Source organism: Orcinus orca, chromosome 3 (assembly GCF_937001465.1).
Source record: "Orcinus orca chromosome 3, mOrcOrc1.1, whole genome shotgun sequence".
Classification (NCBI taxonomy): Eukaryota; Metazoa; Chordata; class Mammalia; order Artiodactyla; family Delphinidae; genus Orcinus; species Orcinus orca.
The window spans coordinates 60,989,016-61,011,091 of record NC_064561.1 but is presented as its reverse complement, the minus strand read 5'-3'; the positions used below and the strand labels follow the sequence as shown (position 1 = coordinate 61,011,091).

Here is a 22,076-nt window from a genome sequence, read left to right as displayed (position 1 = left end):
TTGCCTTCAAGTAATTTCTGTCTAGATGTTTACTTGTCTGTGTGTGAATAGATTAATGCAATTATAGTATATTTTTATTGTTGTTATTTTCCTCTTAACTGTAAAAGAAAACAATCTACTTTCTCTGCTTAGATTTTTCCCATCAAAAATTAACCCTTTTCTCCACACCCTCTCCAGCATTTATTGTTCGTAGATTTTTTGATTATGGCCATTCTGACTGGTGTGAGGTGATACCTCATTGTAGTTTTTTTTTTTTTCTCATTGTAGTTTTGATTTGCATTCCTCTAATGATTAGTGATGCTGAACATTCTTTCATGTGTGTGTTGGCAATCTGTACATCTTCTTTGGAGAAATGTCTATTTGGTCTTCTGCCCATTTTTGGATTGGGTTGTTTGTTTTTTAGATATTAAGCTGCATGAACTGCTTGTAAATTTTGGAAATTAATCCTTTTGTCAGTTGCTTCATTTGCAAATATTTTCTCCCATTCTGAGGGTTGTCTTTTCGTCTTGTATCCTCTTGCACTGTTGGTAGGAATGTAAATTGATACAGCCACTATGGAGAACAGTATGGCATTTCCTTAAAAAACTAAAAATAGAACTACCATACGACCCAGCAATCCCACTACTGGGCATATACCCTGAGAAAGCCATAATTCAAGAAGAGTCATGTACCACAGTGTTCATTGCAGCTCTCTTTACAATAGCCAGGACATGGAAGCAACCTAAGTGTCCATTGACAGCTGAATGGATAAAGAAGATGTGGCATATATATACAATGGAATATTACTCAGCCATAAAAAGAAACGAAATTGAGTTATTTGTAGTGAGGTGGATGGACCTAGAGTCTGTCATACAGAGTGAAGTAAGTCAGAAAGAGAAAAACAAATACCGTATGCTGACACATATGTATGGAATCTAAGAAAAAATTGGTTCTGATGAACCTAGGGGCAGAACAGGAATAAAGATGCAGATGTAGAGAATGGACTTGTGGACACAGGGAGGGGGAAGGGTAAGCTGGGATGAAGTGAGAGAGTGGCATGGACTTATATATACTACCAAATGTAAAATAGATAGCTAGTGGGAAGCAGCCGCATAGCACAGGGAGATCAGCTCAGTGCTTTCTGACCACCTAGAGGGGTGGGATAGGGAAGGTGGGAGGGAGACTCAAGAGGAAGGAGATATGGGTATATATGTATATGTATAGCTGATTCACTGTTGTAAAGCAGAAACCAACACACCACTGTAAAGCAATTATACTCTAATAAAGATGTTAATAAAAAGAAAATTAACCCTGCTTCTTACTCTCAGAATAAGATGCTTTGTTCAAGAAGTTTCCTCCTATAGACATCCTCTCTCTCTTGCATCATCAATTTATTCTTCATTACTATGTATGTCATCCTTTAACCTTATGACTCTGATATGCAATCCATCAACAAGTCTTGGTTTTGCATCCAACGTATATTCCAATTTGACTCCTTTTCATGATTTCCATTCCTACCACCCAAGTTTTCTGAAATCCTCCATAATTTCTAATCACTAACATCTTTGGCCTATGTAGAAACTTTTGTTTTTTAATCGATCAATTCATTCATTCAGTGTTTCTCATTGATTTAAGTTGCCAACTTTGTAGGATATTAAATTCATAGGTGTGTATGTGTTTCTAAGTTCCCTTTTTTGTTCATATTGTTCATTTCTTTAATAACTAATAAGACAAGTCCCCTTTCTTATCTCACTTTTTCAAAGTTGACTTACCTATGCACAGATATATATTTTTCCACATACATATTTGAAATAAAAAATTTACTAAGTTTATTAAAAATCCAACTTGAGTTTGAGAACTCAATGTGGTAAAGGCTACAGAGAATTTATAAATTAATTTGGGTAAAATTGACTTTTTACAATAGTAACTTGCCCAAGTCAAAGGCATAGAATATCTTATTAATTCATATAACTTTTGTGTATCTTATGAAATCTATAAAATATTCTCCACAGGTATTTTTTGCCAATACCTAGAAAATTTGTAATTTTATTGCTCTTTTGAGTGGTATTTTGTTGTTTATGGTATTTATATCTGATTATTGTTGGCATAGACAAATTCTATTGATTTCTATAGGTTTATCTTCTGTTAAAAACCTTTATGATATCTTGTTAATTCTTATAATTTATCTTTTAATTCTGTTGTCTTTTTCTTGTAAGTTGATCACATCATCTGCAAATAATAGAAGCTTTATAACTTCCTTTTCAATCTTGTCACTTCTTTCTTTTTCTTTCCTTATATCATTGGTGAGGATCTAGAGTTCAATACAGTAGTTCAACAGTAGCAATGATAATGGACTTCAATCTGCCCTTTCTCTGCCTATATTAAATGCAATATAGCCAAAGTTTCTCCATTAAGTATATTGTTTACCATAGGTGTTTTTCTATAAACTTTAGTAAGTTTAGAAGTTCCTTTCTGTTTTTATTCTTCTGAATATGTTTTGATCATTATCACATGATAATCACATTATCACATCAAATTGTAAAAAATTTTACAATTTTTCTCTTTCAGTCTATTAACATAATACATTTTTTGATAACCATGCTAAATGTTAAATCATTATTATTTTCTTAGGGTAAATCATAATCGTAATGCATTTTTTAATACACTGTTGGATTTGCAGTTATTATTTAGAAAATTTGAAACTATTTTTGTAAGTAAAATGAGTCTATACTTTCCCCTTGCTAATTATTCTTATCTGGTTTGGGAATCAATATAAAATTACCCTGAGGGGGTGGCACTTCAGACTATTGCTGAATAAGGAGGTCAGCTAATTCCCTCCCCAAAGAACAACTATAAGGCTACACAAAATTGAGTAAAACAACCATTTTAGCATTCTGGAAATTGACCAGCAGCCTATGTTAATCTGACAATCAGTTATGCTTGAAAAACTGTTGAACTCTGGGTAAGAGCAATGGGATTCTATGATGTTCTTGCTTAATGATAGTCCCATCTCACTCCCATGGCTTGGTTGATATGGAGGGTCTACCAAAACAGAGCAGGCTATGTGGATCAGCAACTGCACTGCAAATGTTGAAAGGGGTTTATTTAATTTTGAGTAGTGGGCAACTGACATATCCAGAGATATTTTTGGTTACTCCAGTAAGGAGAATGATCTTAGGTTATAGCAGTAAGCATATTTCTGGCTATGTCTTCATAACAGGGCAGCAGAGACAAAAAGGGACTAAGCAATTCATAAAGTCCTGGACAATCATAGGGATGTGTGCAAGCACTTAGAAGACACAAGAAAATCCCAGTGGAAAGCAAATGCTAGGGTAGACGTAAAAGTAGCCTGAAATTTGAATACCCTCTCCTACATACACAGGTCCATCTGTGGAGGATAGACACCTTACTAGCTTGAGCATAAACTCTGTCTAATCATTGGCCTACTGCTAAGTTACACAGATCCAGGGAGAAAAAACCTAAAAAGTCAGGCTTAAAAAAACCAAAAAACTACAGTCATCCCTCCATGTCTATGGGTTCCACATTCATGGATTCAGGCAATCACAGACCAAAAATATTAAAAACAAACAAACTCCAGAAAGTTCCAAAAAGCAAATCTTGAATTTGCCCCATGCTGGCCACTATTTACATAGTATTTATATTGTACTTACAACTATTTACATAGCACTTAAATTGTGTTAGGTATTGTAAGTAATCTAGAGATAATTTAAAGTATACAGGAGGATGTGCATAGTTTATATAAGGGACTTTAGTATCTATGGATTTTGGTATCCATGGGGGTCTTGGAACCACTCCCCCAATGGATACAAAGGTATGACTGAATAAACGTTTTCTTAGCATACACATCAACAGCTGCACACTATGGGAGAGCAAGAGATCAGAGATTTAGCTCAACCAAAGAAGCAAACAATAAAACAGCGAAAATCATCTTTGGAATAAATTGAGTTGCTAAACTATATTATCCATAATGTCCAGTTTTCAACAAAAATTATGAAATAGGCAAAGTTAATAGAATATATGAACCATAGTTGGCATGAAAAAATGTTAATGGAAACTGTTTGAGTGGTTCCAGATGTTAGTTTGACAGACAGAGACTTAAAGAAGCTATTTATAAGGTGTCCAACACTAAAGAAAACAATATTTGAAGAGTTAAAGGAAAACGTAATAACAATGAATAGAGATTTTCAGTGAAAAGTTATATATAACACCCTCATATACACTTGTATATGTGTATATATATATATATGTATATACACATATATATGTATGTATATATATAACCAAATGAAAATTCTGGAGATGAAGGGCACAATAACTCAAGTTTTAAAAATTCAGTAGAAAGCCTCAAAAGCAGCTTTGAGATTGTATAATAAAAGAAGAATTAGTAAACTTGAAGAAAGATTAATAAAGTTTAACAAAAGAAGTACAGAAGGAAAAAATATTGACAAAAATTGCACAGAGTCGCAGAGTCCTTGAGACATCAAGAATGCCAGTATATGTGAAATAGGAATGCCAGAAACAGAAGACAGAGACTGGATAGAAAAATTATTTGAACGAATAACAGCCTAAAATGTATCAAATTTGATGAAAGAATGAATCTTTATATTCAAGAATTTCAACAAACTCTAAATGGAACAAATCAAAGAGATCTACACTTGGGCTCATTATGATCAAAATGTTGAGATCAAGAGAAAGTTTTAAAAGTAGCAAAAGAAAAATAACCCATTATATATGACTGGCTTCTCATTTAAAATAATGAAGGTCAGAAGGCAATGGAAAGAGATGCTCAAAGGGCTGAAAGAAAAAAAATGTTAACCAATATTCTATATCCACAAAAATTACCCTATAAAATTAAGGCAAAATGAAGATATTCCCATATCAATGAAATCTGAGAGAATTTGTTGCTAACAGATCTGTCTTATAAGTAATAATAAAGTTCTTTAAAGGAATGACCACCAGATGGTAACTTGAAATTAGAAAAAGAAATAAAAAGCACCAGAAATGGTAAATATAGGGGTTAATATGAAGTACTCTATAAATATATGTCCCTTATTTTCACCTAGCTTCTTTTAAAGATATAATATTGTATATAGCAATGATTATAATGCTGTTTTATTGGGTGTACAAATATAACATGTATGATAGTTACAGTACGAAAGGAGACAGAGAAAATAGAGCTACAATTGGGGCCAAGTTTCTATATTTTACTAGAATTAAGTATTAATTGGTAGTAGATTGTGATAAATTAGGATGCTTATTGTAATCACTAGAGTAACCGATCAGAAAATGACATGTATAATAAATGCATAAAATCAGCAGGAGAATAAAAAAGACGCACTAGTAATATTTAACCCAAAAAGAAGGCAATAGTGGAAGAATAGAGAAGTAAAAAGAACAAGAGTATATTAAAAACAAATAGAAACATAGCATATGTAAATACAATCCTATCGATAATTATATTAAATGTAAATGGTTTTAACATCCCAATCAAAAGGCTGAGACTATTATATGCTAAAAAAAAAAAACCCAACTATGTCTCCAGTACATACTCCTTAAATTCAAAGTTTTAGAAAAATGTATTTTAAGTCTATTAGAAATGGGGCATTTTGGGGAGAGAATATCTCAGACCAGTATATCAATTAGTTAATATACTTATTGATACGTTCAACTTTCCTCCTGCTTAGGACACCAGCGGAGGTATTTTCTACTTTTTTTGTAGCCATGTCTCCATTTTGGTTTTCAAATGCATTAGCATATGGATACTCACAATATGCTTTCATTGTATTATTTCTTAATGTTCAGTTATTTCCAATATCACTATATATATTTTTAAATTGTCATCTTCTCTTTCTTTTTTTTATCAGTTGTACTAGAAAACTATAACATTAGCTTTTTTATTAATTTTCTCTGTAGTTTCTGTTCTTTATGTTATTCATTCCTATTTGCTCTGCTGCTCATTTTACAGTGAATTGAGCAATACTTAGTCTTTAAATTTTAACTTTCTAAATTTCATGACAAGTGTATTTGAAGGTATCAGTGTTCATCTGTCTCAGATTTGTACTTGAAGTGTTTTCATTTGTCATTCTTTGCCAAATATTTCTTAACTTTCCTCCCTCCCAAATTTATTTAGTAACACATTATTTGATTTACAAATATGTGGTACTTTTTTTCCATTTTAAATTAACTTAAGTTTATTGAATTGTGGTCAAAGAACATGGGCCATATGACACTGATCCTTTGGAATTTCCTAAGACTTTCTTTAATTTTTTCCTTTGATATATTTTTCCTTATAATTTTTTCCTTAATTTTCTTAAAATTTTTTTTTATTTCTTTTATTTTTATTTTTTATTTTTTTTTATTTTTTCCTTAATTTCCTTAATTTTCCTTAATTTTCCTTTGATATATCAGCTTCTGAGAAGTGTGTGCTAAAAACTCTAACACCAGTTATTGATTTATTTAATTATATTGGTTATCACTTGACAGAGCCTGTATTATTGAATGTATGCTCATGATTATTACACCTTCTTGTTCTTTTCTTCCTTTTACTTTATGTAATGTCCTTCTTTGTTACTTATGATGCATTTGGGACTGAATTCTATATATTAATATTTTTGCTTCTGCTCTCTTCTTACTCACTTTTGCTTTGTATCTTTTCTTATCCTATTATAATATTTATGGGCTTTTTAATTTTTCTGTAGTAAATTTTTTCTGCTAAGGTGAGTTAGAAAATACTGAAGCCAAGCTTCAGCCTCTGCCTCTCCTGGTAAGTATCAGGAGAGGACAAAGGATAAGACTCAGAGCTGAAGGTTCTAGAACCAGTGTTAACTCCATTTTGCTGCCACTTCACCATGTCAAGAATCCATCTGTAAGCTCTCAGAAATTGTCAGCATCAGGAAGAATTGTTCTCTGTAGGCTGTGATCCACCAGCCCTTGGGGTTTGGAGGAGGAGGAGGTGGAGTAGTAAATGCTTACACCTGTTTTCATCACCTCCCAGCTGGGCTTTTGATCTGTCCATCACCCTGCCAACATCTGTGACCTAGTAGGCTGCTGTTGGTTTCACTGGTGAAGCGGGAGAGGAGTGATGGTCCCAAGTTGATTGCTTGGATCCCTATCCCCATGCTTCTGCAATTTCTCCAGAAATGATTTTTGAGAGAAAATCAGCAGCTTTTCCTTACGCTCCTGCTTTTTCCTTATGCTCCAAACACACTTCTCTTCTTTCTGCCCCTTAAACAGGAGAATCTAGTTCCTATCACAAATCTTTTGCAATTGCAGTTCTCCATGTCTGGAATGTTCTTTCCACAAGTCTTTAATGCCTGGCTCCTCCTCATTAATGCCATCTCACCTCAAATGTTACCTTTGCAGAAAGATCTTTCTTGACACTATATTTAAAATAGCCCCTATTCTGGGTGCTATCATATCGTGCAGTTTATTTTTCATAGCACTTGTTATAATTTAAAGTTTTTGTATTTACTGTCTATCTCTTCCCCTGTTTAACGAATGTAAATCCGTTAGAGTACATATTCCTTTTCTCTTTTTTTGCTGTGTCACAGTCTAGTGGAATGCCTAGAGCCTAGTAAATGGGTAATGGGTTTTGAGGAATAAATGAACAACCAAGTGAATGGGGTAGCACATATGGCCATGACTTAACCTGTTTTCACTCTATTTTTAACTTCTTCCTAAATATATGACATGAAGAGTGGGGTATGTTTCATAGATTTTCTTTTCTAGTTTAAATTCTTTTTCCTTTTTAATTGTCTTCTAGGTGAGTTCCTCAGTGTAATCTTCTGGTTCAAAAATTTATTTTACATTTGTGTCTATCCTACTTTATTCTTGATATTGTGTGCCATACTAAGTCACAGGTCCATATCCTAAGTTTTCCAAATCTATAATAAAGACATTTTTGTTATGACAATAATGACATCAAAAAATTTGTTTTGCAATGTTCTTTGGTTTTAGATAGAAATTAAGTTCTGAACCATATTCTTTGGTTTTAGATAGAAATTAAGTTCAAGTTAACTCTGAATCAGAATATCTAGCTTATGTCACAATGATGAGTTGCCAAATAACGTTTCAGTTGGGCTAACACCTTCTTTCTATGCTAAAATTCTGTGAGCCTGTGATAATAGGGGAAGTGAGTGAGGTTACCCCCATCAAGACATTTAGCACATTGTATTTTTTTCTTTAGATTTATTTAAACTATATTTTTTGTCTTTTTTAATTGAAGTATAGTTGATTTATAATGTTGTGTTAATTTCTGCTGTACAGCAAAGTGATTCAGTTATATATATATACACACACACATTCTTCTTTATATTCTTTTCCATTATGGTTTATCATAGGATATTAGCACATTGTATTTTTTTTAGCTGTATAGCATTATTTTTATGAGAAAAAGATAAATATATGTATATGTGTGTAAATATGCTTTTGCTTTTATATGCTTAGGGAAAAAAGGGAGATACCTAAAAAATCACAAATACATTTATCCTTGGAAAGTAGGATTACTCTAGGATAGTGGTTTTCAATGTTTTTTGTCTTAGGACTCATTTAAACCCTTAAAAATTATTGAGGACCCCAAGGAGCTTTGTTTATGTGAGTTATATCTATAGATATTTATTGTATCAGGAGTAAAAACTGAGAACTTGAAAAATATGTTTATTTTTCATTTTAAATTACAATAAACCCCTTACATGTTAACATAAATAACCTATTTATATAAAAAGCCACATTTTCCATAATTAAAGAAAAACAGTGAGAAGGTAACATTGTTTTATCTTTTGTAACTCTCTCTTTTATTGAAGTATAGTTGATTTATAATGTTGTGCTAATTACTGCTGTACAGCAAAGTGATTGTTACAGATATACATTCTTTTTTTTAATATTCTTTTCCATTATGGTTTATCATAGGATATTGAATACAGTTCTCTGAAGCACGTTGTATTTTAAATGTCTCTTTGTATCACCCAGTAGATTGTGAGCAAGTTGAGGGCAAGGATTGTGTTCTACCTTTGTTCTAACACATCATAGGTTATCCACGTTTACTAATAAATGAATAAACAAGTAAACGAGTTCTATAGTTAACCATGTGAATTATACAGTACTTACTGACCTACTTTTACATGACTGGCATTGCTCTAGGTAGCTAGTGTGCACTAGGCAGAGGGGCACTGGGCTGTATAAAATTTCTGAAAATGGTGTTGTAAGCATTACCATCCGGATGGTAAATGTGAAGTTTCTTTCCCTGTTCTTCAGGATATATGTAGTGATTTTCGGCCTTATGTGAAGGATGGAAGACTTGGATGCACAAGGGAAAATGAACCAGTTCTTGGTCTTGATGGAAGGACACATGTCAATAAGTGTGTGATGTGTGCTGAGCTATTGTAAGTATCATCACCCCCAAGCTGGCCAGCAGGTGGACCTGATGAGAATGTACTTGGTTGCTATCCTGAGAACCACTCCACAGAGAGATAAAGTCCTTTTCCTCAAGCATGTTATCCTTTGTCTTTATAAGGTGAAATGGGCCTTGCTCCCAGAGTGGCTTCTTCTCTTTTTAATTCATATTATCTGATAAAGTTTCTTTTTTTTTTTGCGGTACGCGGGCCTCTCACTGTAGATAGGGCTTCCCTGGTGGCGCAGTGGTTGAAAGTCCGCCTGCCGATGCAGGGGACATGGGTTCGTGCCCCAGTCCGGGAAGATCCCACGTGCCGCGGAGCGGCTGGGCCCGTGAGCCATGGCCGCTGAGCCTGCGCATCCGGAGCCTGTGCATCCGGAGCCTGTGCTCTGCAACGGGAGAGGCCACAACAGTGAGAGGCCTACGTACCGCAAAAAAAAAAAAAAAGAAAAAAAAGGAGTAGATAAAGCGGTTATGCTAGTTATTTAATTTATTTAATTATAATGACTTGAAAATGCACAGTGTTTTATAAGGCATAATATTTCAAAATTTAAAAGGTGCTCTCTTGTGGAATAATCTAAGTCAGTCATTTGACATGTACTGCTTCATTCAGGCATGTATAGATACTCTCACTGAATATGACAGTCTAATTTAAAATAATGTCATGTGGCCGAATTTATTAGTTGTATAAAAGGTGGGACTTTATGAAAGGGAAGAACTGTTGGGTTAATCTTTCTCTCAGTGCCTGACACTGCTCTGAGCACTGAGACACAGATATGAGTAAGATCCACAGAGTCTTTAATATTCTGACTGTTAAAGCATAGATTCTCTAATCCGTTTGTCAGCAAGCCTTAAAGTGCTCTATTTATATCACTGGATTTTTAAAATCAGGAGAGAGAAAGATTTAACAGATTAAAGGACTTCACATCTGTCTTTGAAAATTATAGTATGCTGTGTGGAATTCAAGGGCATGTCCTCTCAGGTTTAAAAATAGTTATTATAACTGGTTTCCAGACAGGAAATCATCCTCATTTCCACTTTCTTATCTAGGAGGCATGCACTTTTAGTGCTCAAACCTGCCCTAATTCTGATTCTGTGTTTCTTTCCATGTGCTAGCTAAAAAAGAGAATCTGACCTCCCTGACTCCTGGTTGGTTTCTTCCTCTGTAGAACTAAGATAGTCTTGTCTATCTCCAAGTTGAACTGCAGTTAGATAATAGATCTGAAAGGACTTAGAAGCTCAGTTCAATGTAGCTTTTATTGACAAGGGTGCTTTTACATGAAGGCAAACAAGTACTTTACAAGGTTTAAAAAAGCTATGCATAAGGGTGTGGATGACAACATGTACTTCAAATGCTTAGTTTGGTTTCATCCTTGTCACAGCATTGTTTTAAAGCTCTTGGTTCTTCCTGTTAAAGCAAGTTTTCCTGACAATCTTGTGTGTCAATCAAGGAGTCACACCCATCCAGTTTTACAGAACAAGGCTTCTAATTGATTGTCAGTGAGTCAGTTTCACACCCATCCTTATCTTTGGCAATTTTCTGGCTCAAACATTCAAGACAGGCAAAGCTTGTCTCATGTAAGTGGATGGGTTGAGCAAGTTGAGCAAAGGATATGGAAGTGCTTAGCACAGAACTGGACACTGAAGATATGATAAAGTCATAAACCGACCAACTATTTTCCTTTCTTAACAGCTTAAAAGAAGCTGAAGAAAATGCCAAGCGAGAAGGTGAAACCAGAATTCGACGAACTGCTGAAAAGGTAAATTTCTCATCAACACAATTTGGTTCTTGTGGACATAAATATTAACAATTTATACTTGAACCTTTAAGGTAATTCAATCATGTCATTGTTCTTCATTATTACATTGAACTTTTCTCCTTAATTTTAAAGTTTCCCAAGTTGAATTCCTAGTACAATATTCCTAGTATAATATTCCTAAGTATATTAATCACTAGATTCAAAGTTAAAATAGCATTTCCCACCTAAAGCTCAAAATACTCTGCTTGCTTAAAAAAAACAAGAGAAAACAAAGTTTATGCAAATTAAATTCTGCTTAGTTTCCACCAGACTTCTCTTTGACTTAGTGTAAATTACTTTTGCTTTGAATAAATTAGTTAAAAAAGCAACTTAATATAAATTTGACAGGAATAACTTGAAAATAATTCCAGAATCTTTTAAACAGTATATCCACTGGTGTATTTCATGTATATTCCCACTGATGCAAATTAGTTATTCATTTTTCCATTATGGTTATTATGTTCAGAGAGGCATGCAATTATGAAGGTCATGCTTCTGATTAAACAAAACCTCAATTATTGATATTGTTTTTAAAATAACCTTAAAATTAAGGTTTTTCAAATTATTTGATGATTTATTTTTTCAATCTAGTATAAAAAATTATTCCTTTCGTTAATTGAATATGCATTGTAGATAACACAGCCTGGATTTCTTAAATCACCAAGGTTATTAAACCCTACTTTCAATGAAAGTGATAGCAGCTACTTTGGTAATGAGTAGTCTTTTGTTGAAAAGTCAGAACACCTGAGTTTTAGTCCTTCTCTGGGTGTGTGAAACTGAGCAACTCATCTCTTCTGTCCAGGTCTCAATTTTCATTATTAGTAAAATAAGGAGGCTGGGTAAATGATCTCAATTTTACCCTCCTGTTGGATTCTGATTCTGTGTCCTGCACCCTTTGGTGCTAATAAAAAGATACTATTTTTGTGGATTGTAGGGCATATGTTTTCCTAAGGGGAGACACAGGTGCAATTTTTGGTATTTAAGAGCTGAACTTCCACTTCATAATGCCATTCAATGAAACAAATGTCCCACCCTAAATAGGGCATTCAGAATTTAAATTAAGAAACACAGAGCATTCATAATTATCCATAATGTGTTCAACACTCACTGAGATTTGAAAAGCAATTTTGTTGTGGTGGTTGTTAAATTTCAGTATAACACTTTGGGTCATCTTGTGATATTCAACATTTTATTACTTCATAAACAGGGAGTTTCTTTTCCCTTGTCTTTCATCATGCCTCAGCTACTTTTCCTTCTTTTTGTCTGTGGCTGGGATCATTGTTTTGGTGGGGTCATTGGACATGATTATGTTGAACAGGACTGCATTATTGTGATGGCGCAATATTTGCCCCATAATTAACCTGTCAGTGGGTTGATCACACAGCATTTCTTTAGAATCTCCTTGGATGAATCACAACTTATAAACTGAAATTATCATTGTTTCTTTTATGGGAACCATTGAGCATCAATTTTATTACCACACTGTGATTATCAGGTGACTGTCTTCTGCGTCTGTATTCCTAGATTGTTACAACCAGGAAGTTCGGAACACACCCATTACTCCTCTAAAGACAAATATCTCCTCATTAGATTCTCTTTTAAAGTGTCCTAATGAAGTGTGAGTTATATATTTTTTAAAATCAGAGAATACTAGATCTAGAAAAGGTCCTAAAGAGCAGCTATTCTGAAAACTGCCTTTGTGTTGGTAGTGAGACTGAAGTCTCAAAGGTGATGTGACTTTGCTATGGTCTCCCAGTGAGTTAGAGCCACAGTTTAATTTCCCTTCTGACTCCAAACCACACTCTTTTTTAAAATAAAATTTTTAATTGAAGTATAATTGATATGCAATATGTTAGTTTCAGGTGTACATCACACTGATTTTGTATATATATATATATATATACACACATTTCAAAACAGTCACCATGATAAGTCTAGATACCATTTGTCACTATACAAAGTTCTTATAATATTATTGACTATATTCCCTTTGCTGTACATTACATCTCCATGACTTATTTATTTTATAATGGGAAGTCTGTACCTCTTAATCCCCTTCACCTATTTCCCCTACCCCACCCCACTCCCCTCCCCACTGGCAACCACCAGTTTGTTCTCTGTATCTATGAGTCTGTTTTATTTGTTCCTTTGTTTTGTTTTTTTAGATTCCACATATAAGGAAAGTCATACAGTAATTACCATTCTCTGTCTCACTTATTTCACTTAGCATAATACCCTTTACAACCCATCCATACTGTCACAAATGGAAAGATTTCATTCTTTTTCATGACTGAATAATATTCCATCCATCCATACATACACATTGTATATATGTATATATCACATCTTCTTTATCCATTCATCTACTGATGAAAACTTAGGTTGTTCCACGTCTTGGCTATTGTAAATAATACGGCAGTGAATAAACCATACTCTTTATGCTCACGTTTTATTAGCTGAAATGGGAAGATGAGGGTCATACAGTTGAAAAAGGCCACAGAGAAGGAAGCATTTTTATAGATTATATTATAGTAATATATGCTCTCAAGTAGTGTTTTGGTATAGTGTTTTAAAGTTTATATATATATTTATCATATATAATTAAATATAACTTTTGTATACACACATACCCACACACACATATATATGGCCCTTATCAAATAGAATTTTCAAAACACAGAGAGAAACTTGAAAATACTGAATTCAAGCATCAATCAGGAAATTTGTGTGTATAAACCTCTTCTGAATTTTGGGAGGAAGTCACAACATTTTTAGGTTTTCTAAATAAAGATTAGTCTTGATGGTCTGCATTTCTAAGTGGGTAATGAAGGAAAATTAGGTTCACTCCTGAGGTTTCCACCTGCAGTGTTAGAAATGAACATTGATAAAGGTGGCAGAGTATATATAAAAATGGTCCACAGATCCACAGAGGAAACAAATAGAGTAAGCATAATGCTGTTGGATACCATCTTATTCCTTTTTCCTTGCAAACTAAGTAAAATTGTTCTTGACTTGTTCCATATTAAGTAGCTCTTAAGTATCTCATCTTACAGATTCTATATTCTGCTCATTGGCAACACTTTTGTTTTGTCTTGGCTGCTGTGTTTTGTTATGTCTTTGTTGGAACCTCATGACAGATCTTTTATTTATTATCTTTTTCCATAGATTTGAAAGTGAACAAAAACTATCTGATTTTAGAAAGTATTTGCTCAGCCTTATTCTTTCCTAGGATCTTTTACCTTTTAATAAATACACGACATAGTATATACAGGTACCGAGTAATTTGACAATGTAATTACTATTTCTCATTAATACGTTGTGTGTGTTCACCAACACTTTCTAGATATGACATTCTTTGACTATAAATCCATGATGCACATTTTCTAGATTAAAGAATAGAAAAGTGCTAAATGTAATTACTTGTCTTTTTAAAGGATTTCTGCAAGGAATATGAAAACCAAGTGAGGAATGGAAGACTTTTTTGTACACGGGAGAGTGAGCCAGTCCGTGGCCCTGATGGCAGGATGCATGGCAACAAATGTGCCCTGTGTGCTGAAATATTGTAAGTATAGATGTGGTTTCTTTGGAGTTACTCAAAAGGTGAAGTGGAGAGTGACTAAAATGATGAATAAGAACAATGTTCATGGGAATATTTGTTGTTGAGAATTTTTGAGCTGTTTTATGTCCTCTACAAATCATAATACCACCTAATAAGTAGGCTCTAATGCTATACATTTCTTTTTTAATACAAATGGATTCTAATTTCCAGTAGGATGACTGGATTACAAAATACTTGTTTACATTTTCTCCCATGACCTTTGTAGGCCTTTTTATGAGCTAGTCATAGTACAGAATGAGGGTTAAAAGCAGGCACTAGGACTTTGATTCTTTTCCTTCAGTAATTACCCCATTGTGGCAGAATAGATGGGATGCCCACAAAAAAATCCATGTTCATATGTGAACTGGATTAACTCTATCTTTTCATCTTGGACATCTGACCCTGGGGGAAGAGCAAATCCCACAACATATAAATTATGGCACTTATAAAGATGGCTCAGGAAAGGTCTCATCACATTTTTTTTTAGATCCTTGAACTCTATGAGCTCTTTCCTACACTTTCTGACTGCCAGTTCTTGTTTTGGCCAGCTAATGTCTCTTCTATGGTTTGCATTTCAAGATTATCCTTCCTTGGATGAAATCTCCTAAAATCACTAATTAAATTCAATCTTTATAACACTTGATAATTTTATTTTATACTAGTCATCATAGTTGGTATTTGTATAATTATTTCTAGTACTATTTGTTGACTGTCACTCTTCTCTACTGGTCTGTAAGTTCTAAGAAGATAGGGTATGTGTTTATATTGTAAACTACTGAACTATATGCCCAGAGTGCTTTCCAATGCTTGCTGAAAAATAATTACTAACCAAATGTTGAATAAATAAGTGAATGAATGAATGTATGGACAAAGATCCCTGCTCTCAAGAAGCTTAAGGCTAATAGCAAAAATAATCCTTGGATGTACACACACACACACACACACACACACACACATTGCAAGACAGAATGAAAACTGTCCTATAAGAGAAGAATATACAAGTATGAAAACACACTGAAAGATGTAGAACTCATTTCCACTTTGAGGTATGAGGTGTCTTCTTAAAGAAGGTAGAATTTAAGCTGGGGAGGTTTAAAAGGGAAGATGACAAAAAAAAAAGAAAAAGATTGTTACAGTGGAAGGAAATGGCAAACTTAAAGGCAAAATGCAAGGGGTTCTTTGGGGAAATGGTGAAGATTTCAATTTCATAAGGGGCTTTAGGGTGGTTTGAAAATGTTTGTTCTAAAACTCAGGAACACTTAGCTGTTTTTTTCCACTTGCATCTAAATGACCATTTTGTAGCTTGAAGATTCAAAACATCTATATTCACTTCCTTATTTTTGTTTCTTACTCCAGCAAACAGCATTTTTCAGAAGAAAAAAATAAAGCAGATGAACGCCTGAGAAAGGCTAAAGAAAAAGTTAAAAGAGAAACTGAGGTGAGGATTAGTTTGATCAATTCAGTTACGACTTTTGTAGGGTGTGCATGTGTGTACTTTACTCTAGAATGCATTTTCAATATTTATTTATTTTTCCTCCACTACTAATGGGTTTCTGGAGACTAATTTTTAGTTACTATTTTATAAGATTTAGAATACTTATGACATTACAATTTTCAGCTCTATTTGGAGGAAATTAAGGCACATTAATAAAAACAGTTCTACACTCCTGAATGAAGGTGATATATCAAGGCTTATCTGAATTCAAAGCTGATATACATTCTTCAAATGTGTGACAGTTGTTTTGGGGTTTTCATTTTGAAAGCAATAGCAATGTAAAATTTTAATATGATCCTTTTAAAATCATACGACATTCTACTTTTAAAACACCTCTTAACTAGTCATCCCTTTTTTCCACTGCTGTCATCTTAGCACAGATACCTAATAGCTTTCTTCTGCATTGATACATTAGCATCCTGCCTGTTCTCTATACTTCTAGCCAACATCTTCCTCAATCTTCAAGATTCAATTATTCTTCCATGTTGTTTTCACAGAGTAGGAAATACTTCCATGAACCAATGGCATTATGAAAATCTAATGTTTACAGGTATTCTAGAGTGTATTTGGACCATTTCACTCCATTAAAGAGACCCTATTTAACTTATTCCTTAGAGTTATCCCACCTTCTATGAAGTGTAGTTCAGTTTCATAAAATAGCTCATTCCCGTAGTCCACCTTCTGCCTTCATGTAACTATATCTTAATTGCTAAGGCCTGTTTCAACTGCTTTCTTTCCTTCAGTCCTAGGTTACACAGTCCTTTTAATTTTAGCTGTTAAATGTCCCTCAACTATCCTATCTTTCACTTTCAATTTCTTCCTTCCTTTCTCTCTTCCTTTTCTTTTTCTCCCTTCCTTCCTCCCTCCCTCCCTCCTTCCCTCCCTCCCCCCTTTCTCCCTTCCTTCCTTCTTCCCTCCTTCCTTCCTTCCTTCCCTCCTCCCTCTTTCCCTCTCTCCCTCCCTCCCTTCCTTCCTTCTTTCTCTTCTATAGTTTCCCTAGCTTCAGTCTTTAGTCACTTAAACCCTCCACACATCCGACTGGATAATCTTTCTAAAACAAAGATTTGATTAGGTCCTTCTCTGCTATAAATATTGTTTTCCATTTCCTAAGAATAAAGTCCAAAGTCCTTTCAAAGTTTAGTAGTCTGATTTTGACTTTCTTCAAGGTCTCCTTTTAACGAGTTCCCAAACCTTCCTCTTTGTGTCCTGCTAATTCTTTAGCCACTATACTCCTGACTGTAATAGATTATCTCAAAATAACGTATTCTTTTATGCCTGTGTCTTTGCATATCATAATTCCTCCTGGAGGACTTTTTTGCCACACTGTTCTCCTAGGCACATTCTAAAGATACAACTCAAATATAAGCTCTTCTCTGAACTTCCTTGGATCATTCTTTCCTATATGCTAGTGCATACTTAATTTAGACATGTGTCATATCCCTTAGCTTTTTATATTGCAATTCCTTATCCTTTTCACTTGACATAAAAGCGCTAAATCACATTCATATTTAATCCCTTTAACTTAATATATTTGTTGAACACTTAAATGGATGAATCTTAATTTATTTTTTAAATTATTTTTGGCTGCACTGGGTCTTCGTTGCTGCGCACAGGCTTTCTCTAGCTGCAGCGAGCCGGGGCCACTCTTCATTGCAGTGCACGGGCTTCTCATCGTGGTGGCTTCTCATGTTGTGGAGCACGGGCTCTAGGCGTGCGGGCTTCAGTAGTTGCAGCATGTGGGCTCAGTATCTGTGGCTCGTGGGCTCTAGAGCGCAGGCTCAGTAGTTGTGGTTCATGGGCTTAGCTGCTCCACGGCATGTGGGATCTTCCCGGACCGGGGCACGAACCCGTGTCCCCTGCATTGGCAGGCAGATTCTTAACCACTGCGCCACCAGGGAAGCCCCAAATGGATGAATCTTACAAGAGAAATATCACAAAGCTTTTGGACAATTATACATCCTAAATGTTTTATTTTTTTATCCTTAATTCCTCTTTTCCAATATCTTTGATAAAGAGTATCTAAAGTTTATAGAGAACCATATCTAAACTGTCTTATTTTCTTTATTCAGAAACTCTGCAGTGAGTATCAGGATCATGCAATGAATGGAATCCCTTTCTGTACCAAAGAAAATTACCCTATTCGTGGCCCAGATGGGAAAATGCATGGCAACTTGTGTTCCATGTGTCAAGACTTCTAGTGAGTACAGAGTTTTAGAATGTCGAAGAGAAAAGGGAACCTACAGTAATCTAATAGAACTAGCTTGTTTCATAGATGGGCAAACTGGGAAGGGAGTTCAGGAAATTACATGGAGAATGTAAGTAATAGAGCTGGGAATAAGTACCTAGAGCATTTATGCCAAGATGTCTGTTAGCCCCGACACTCATTCTCTTAGCACTGGAACATCCTGACTTACGCAAATATCAAATTCTCCCTACTGCTGAAGCTTCATATTGTGAACCCGTTGTACAAGTTTATAGGCATCTCATCTTCCAGAGAGGCAAAGACCCAAAGTTAACACTTACTGCAGAAACTGATTATTGAAGTTGCCCATGAAACAACCATGAACTCTTATTAAATTACAGTAAATGTTACTTCATATAATGTGACATTTCTCAGTAAGTTATAACTGAGTTTGGTTTCAAAATTTGGGACTGTACTCAGTTTATCTGATTGAGTTCAGATTAAGTAGTTGACTACATTTAGAATCTTTGGTCTTTTGTAATTTGATTGACAACCAGGTATGGTTGAAATACCATCAGTTAACTGTACATACCATGCAATTCCATTGTACAAAGCAAATTTGGCTCATTTGGTTTATCAATGTATGGAAATTATTATTTTTCCACCCATCCTACATTTTCTTACAGATAACACAGCCATGAGTAAGCAATACAGGTAAACTGAATTAATAAAGCTACGGCATACACGACGTGGTAGACAGAACATAGACTTGAGAGGAGAAATTTGGGTTAGTTGTTGTCATATCCTGAGATTATAAGCAAAGCCCTCACCACCTCACCTTGTCTCTGTGAAACAAGGGGACCAGTCAATGTGCTTTATTAAGGCCACTTTCAGGCTCCAGGTGTAATGTCACCGCAGTACTAGTTCTTTTTTGTTTTTTTTTTTGCGGTACGCGGGCCTCTCACTGTTGGGGCCTCTCCCATTGCGGAGCACAGGCTCCGGACGTGCAGGCTCAGCGGCCATGGCTCACGGGCCTAGCCACTCTGTGGCATGTGGGATCTTCCCAGACCAGGGCACGAACCTGCGTCCCCTGCATCAGCAGGCAGACCCCCAACCACTGCGCCACCAGGGAAGCCCACGGTACTAGTTTTGATATCTCCTTGATGAACACTGATGATGTTCCTTTTCTGACCACAGCCAAAAAAGGTAATTTACAGAAAGCAGGTCTCCCAAATCCACAAGTAACGCTATCTTTATTTCAGTGTTATGCAGAAACTATGAAGAAGTTCTGGTATCTTATACTGGAGGCTGTTTTGTTGCTTCTCATTAGTATGTAGTGATAAAGGGGCAAAGTTGCTCCTTCTTCAGGAGGGAGGACAGATTAGCAATGCAGAAATGTGGAGAAACCATTGACTGTGTTTGGTCCTATGGATCTGTCCTGTTTTTGTTTTGTTTTGTTTTTTCTAATTCAGCCAAGCAAAAGCTGAAGAAAAGAAAAAGGCTGAAGCAAAAGCAAGAAGTAAAAGAGAACCTGGAAGAGTAGACTCATATGCAGTGAGTAGACTGTAATTTGAACACACTTCAAAGAGCCTAAAGGCTGGAATATTGCCCTGCAAAAATCCCCAGAAAACCTTAACCTTTCAATCTGGAGATGACATTGAGATGAATGATATGGGAGTGGATCAATTCTTGCTGCTTCAGAGACTAACTCTGTACAGTAAAAAGAACTTATTTGCAGTCTGAAAAAAAATGATTTCTAGTTCTAGTTTCATCATTTACAGACTATGCTAGCTTTTGCTTACCACTTTCCTGAGACACTTAGTGTATATTTTCTACATGTGAATTTTTGAAATTTCACATCTGAGTTGGGTTTAAAATACATTGTACACACACAGAAAACATAGTTTTTACCTTTGAAATATTACAATATTCATTTTCATGGCTTTATATAAGTTACCGTTAACTTCTTCTTTAGATGATGAAAGTCTCCTAATCTTCCCTCTAAGTTCTATTCTTTTTCTTATCCAACCATCCTCCCTAACACAGCTGGAGTAGTTTCAAAATATTAACTAGATCATAATACTGCTCTTCTTAAAATGCACAAATAACTCATTATCAACTAAAGGATGCATTTTAGTCTCCTTAACTCTCTTATTTGGCTCCTTACCGTCATTCAGAAATTCATGTTCTGCTATAGGCCATGTAGTTTCTGACATGTGCTTCTCAGCTTATTTTAGCAATCTAAAATGTGTATTTCTGAATCCATTTCTTAACCAGGAAAATCCTATTTACTCTTCAAAGTCTCACTCAAAGTATCCTAGTTCCCTGACATCTTCCCTGATTTCCACAATCAGATTTCATGGTCCCAACAGTTCTCAGATTTTCTTGTACCTGTATGTTTGCACTTATTTTATTCTATTTAGATTATAGTGGAGTTTACTTATCTACCTCTTTTATTATACATCCTATTATGTCTTATTTGTTTCCATCTCTTAGCAAATCACGAGGGTTTTTTTTGTTCAATTGAATTTTATATTTGAGAGAAAACACAACTAAAATCCTGGGCTCAAAGATTAGTTTCTACCAATGTAGATGCTTCAAACTTCTGCTCTGAATGGGAATAAAACGTGTGTCCAAATTACCTTCTCTATCTTGGCAAAAGCCGTGCAGACCATACCTCAAGTTTATGACAAATGGAATACTCCCCTGCACCAAAGAGATTAACCCCACCAAGGGCCCAGATGGGAAAATGTATAACAGCCCCTGCTCCATGTGTGCGACTATGCTGTGAGTAGAGCTGCTGCTGGGAAAATGAGGGAGGGTTTTGTCCTTTCTGCTTCATTTCTCTTTTTTGGAGCTTTATTCTATTTTGTTTCTTAAATTGTGTTTGTTTCTTATCAATGGCATTTTTTTGTGACACATTTTTGCACAATGTCATAATTGTCAAAGAATGATTCCTGCATATCAATCACTGGTTGAGTTCCCGTGAAAGTGTAAATGACATGAAACAAGGATCATACCCTTGCAGAGTGGGATATGAAATCATCTGAAAACACGACAGATCACTAGCAAACATATCAATATGCCAAACAGTACATCAGTTCATACATGGTTCATAATATATATAACTGTAATAACTGAATGATATTTGAGTATTTTAGATCACTTTCAATCTGGAGATTCTATGATACTTACTCATCTCTTTTTAAATCACTCTTTTTTAGCCAAGCAGAAAAAAAAGAAAAGAAAAACAGGGAAGATGAATCAAAAAATAAAAGGCAATCTGAGAATACATCTTCCTTTGAGGTGAGGGGACCTTCTTCAACAAGTCAGAGGCATATGGACCTGGGATCCATAGATGGCGTTCAGGGAACCCATAAATTCCCTTAAACTGTATGAAACATTGATACAGTTTGTGGTTTGTGTATTTGTTTATATGTGTGCATGTACACATGTGCATATGTGACTATTCTAGGTTGAGGGTCTGTAACTTTTATCATTTAAAAATATTCACGTCTTCAAAGTTAAGAACTATTCTAAAATTTGCTAAGTGCTGACCGCCATTTAAGAAAAATGTATAAACTTGAGCAGTTTTTGCAATCTGATCCAAC

The 22,076-nt window shown here is 34.9% G+C and overlaps 1 protein-coding gene across 4 annotated transcripts in view; it reads left to right on the top strand.

Annotated features, from left to right (window-relative positions):
• SPINK5 (serine peptidase inhibitor Kazal type 5) overlaps window positions 1–22,076 on the top strand; it is a 69,479-nt gene that overhangs the window by 10,348 nt on the left and 37,055 nt on the right. For all 4 annotated transcript variants that reach the window (XM_033406841.2, XM_033406842.2, XM_033406840.2 and 1 more), the window contains 8 exons: window positions 9,253–9,380; window positions 11,085–11,151; window positions 14,625–14,752; window positions 16,145–16,226; window positions 18,353–18,480; window positions 19,938–20,019; window positions 21,128–21,252; window positions 21,690–21,771. In XM_033406841.2, the coding sequence (XP_033262732.2) occupies window positions 9,253–9,380; window positions 11,085–11,151; window positions 14,625–14,752; window positions 16,145–16,226; window positions 18,353–18,480; window positions 19,938–20,019; window positions 21,128–21,252; window positions 21,690–21,771 (822 nt within the window). The remainder of the gene's footprint in view (window positions 1–9,252; window positions 9,381–11,084; window positions 11,152–14,624; window positions 14,753–16,144; window positions 16,227–18,352; window positions 18,481–19,937; window positions 20,020–21,127; window positions 21,253–21,689; window positions 21,772–22,076) is intronic.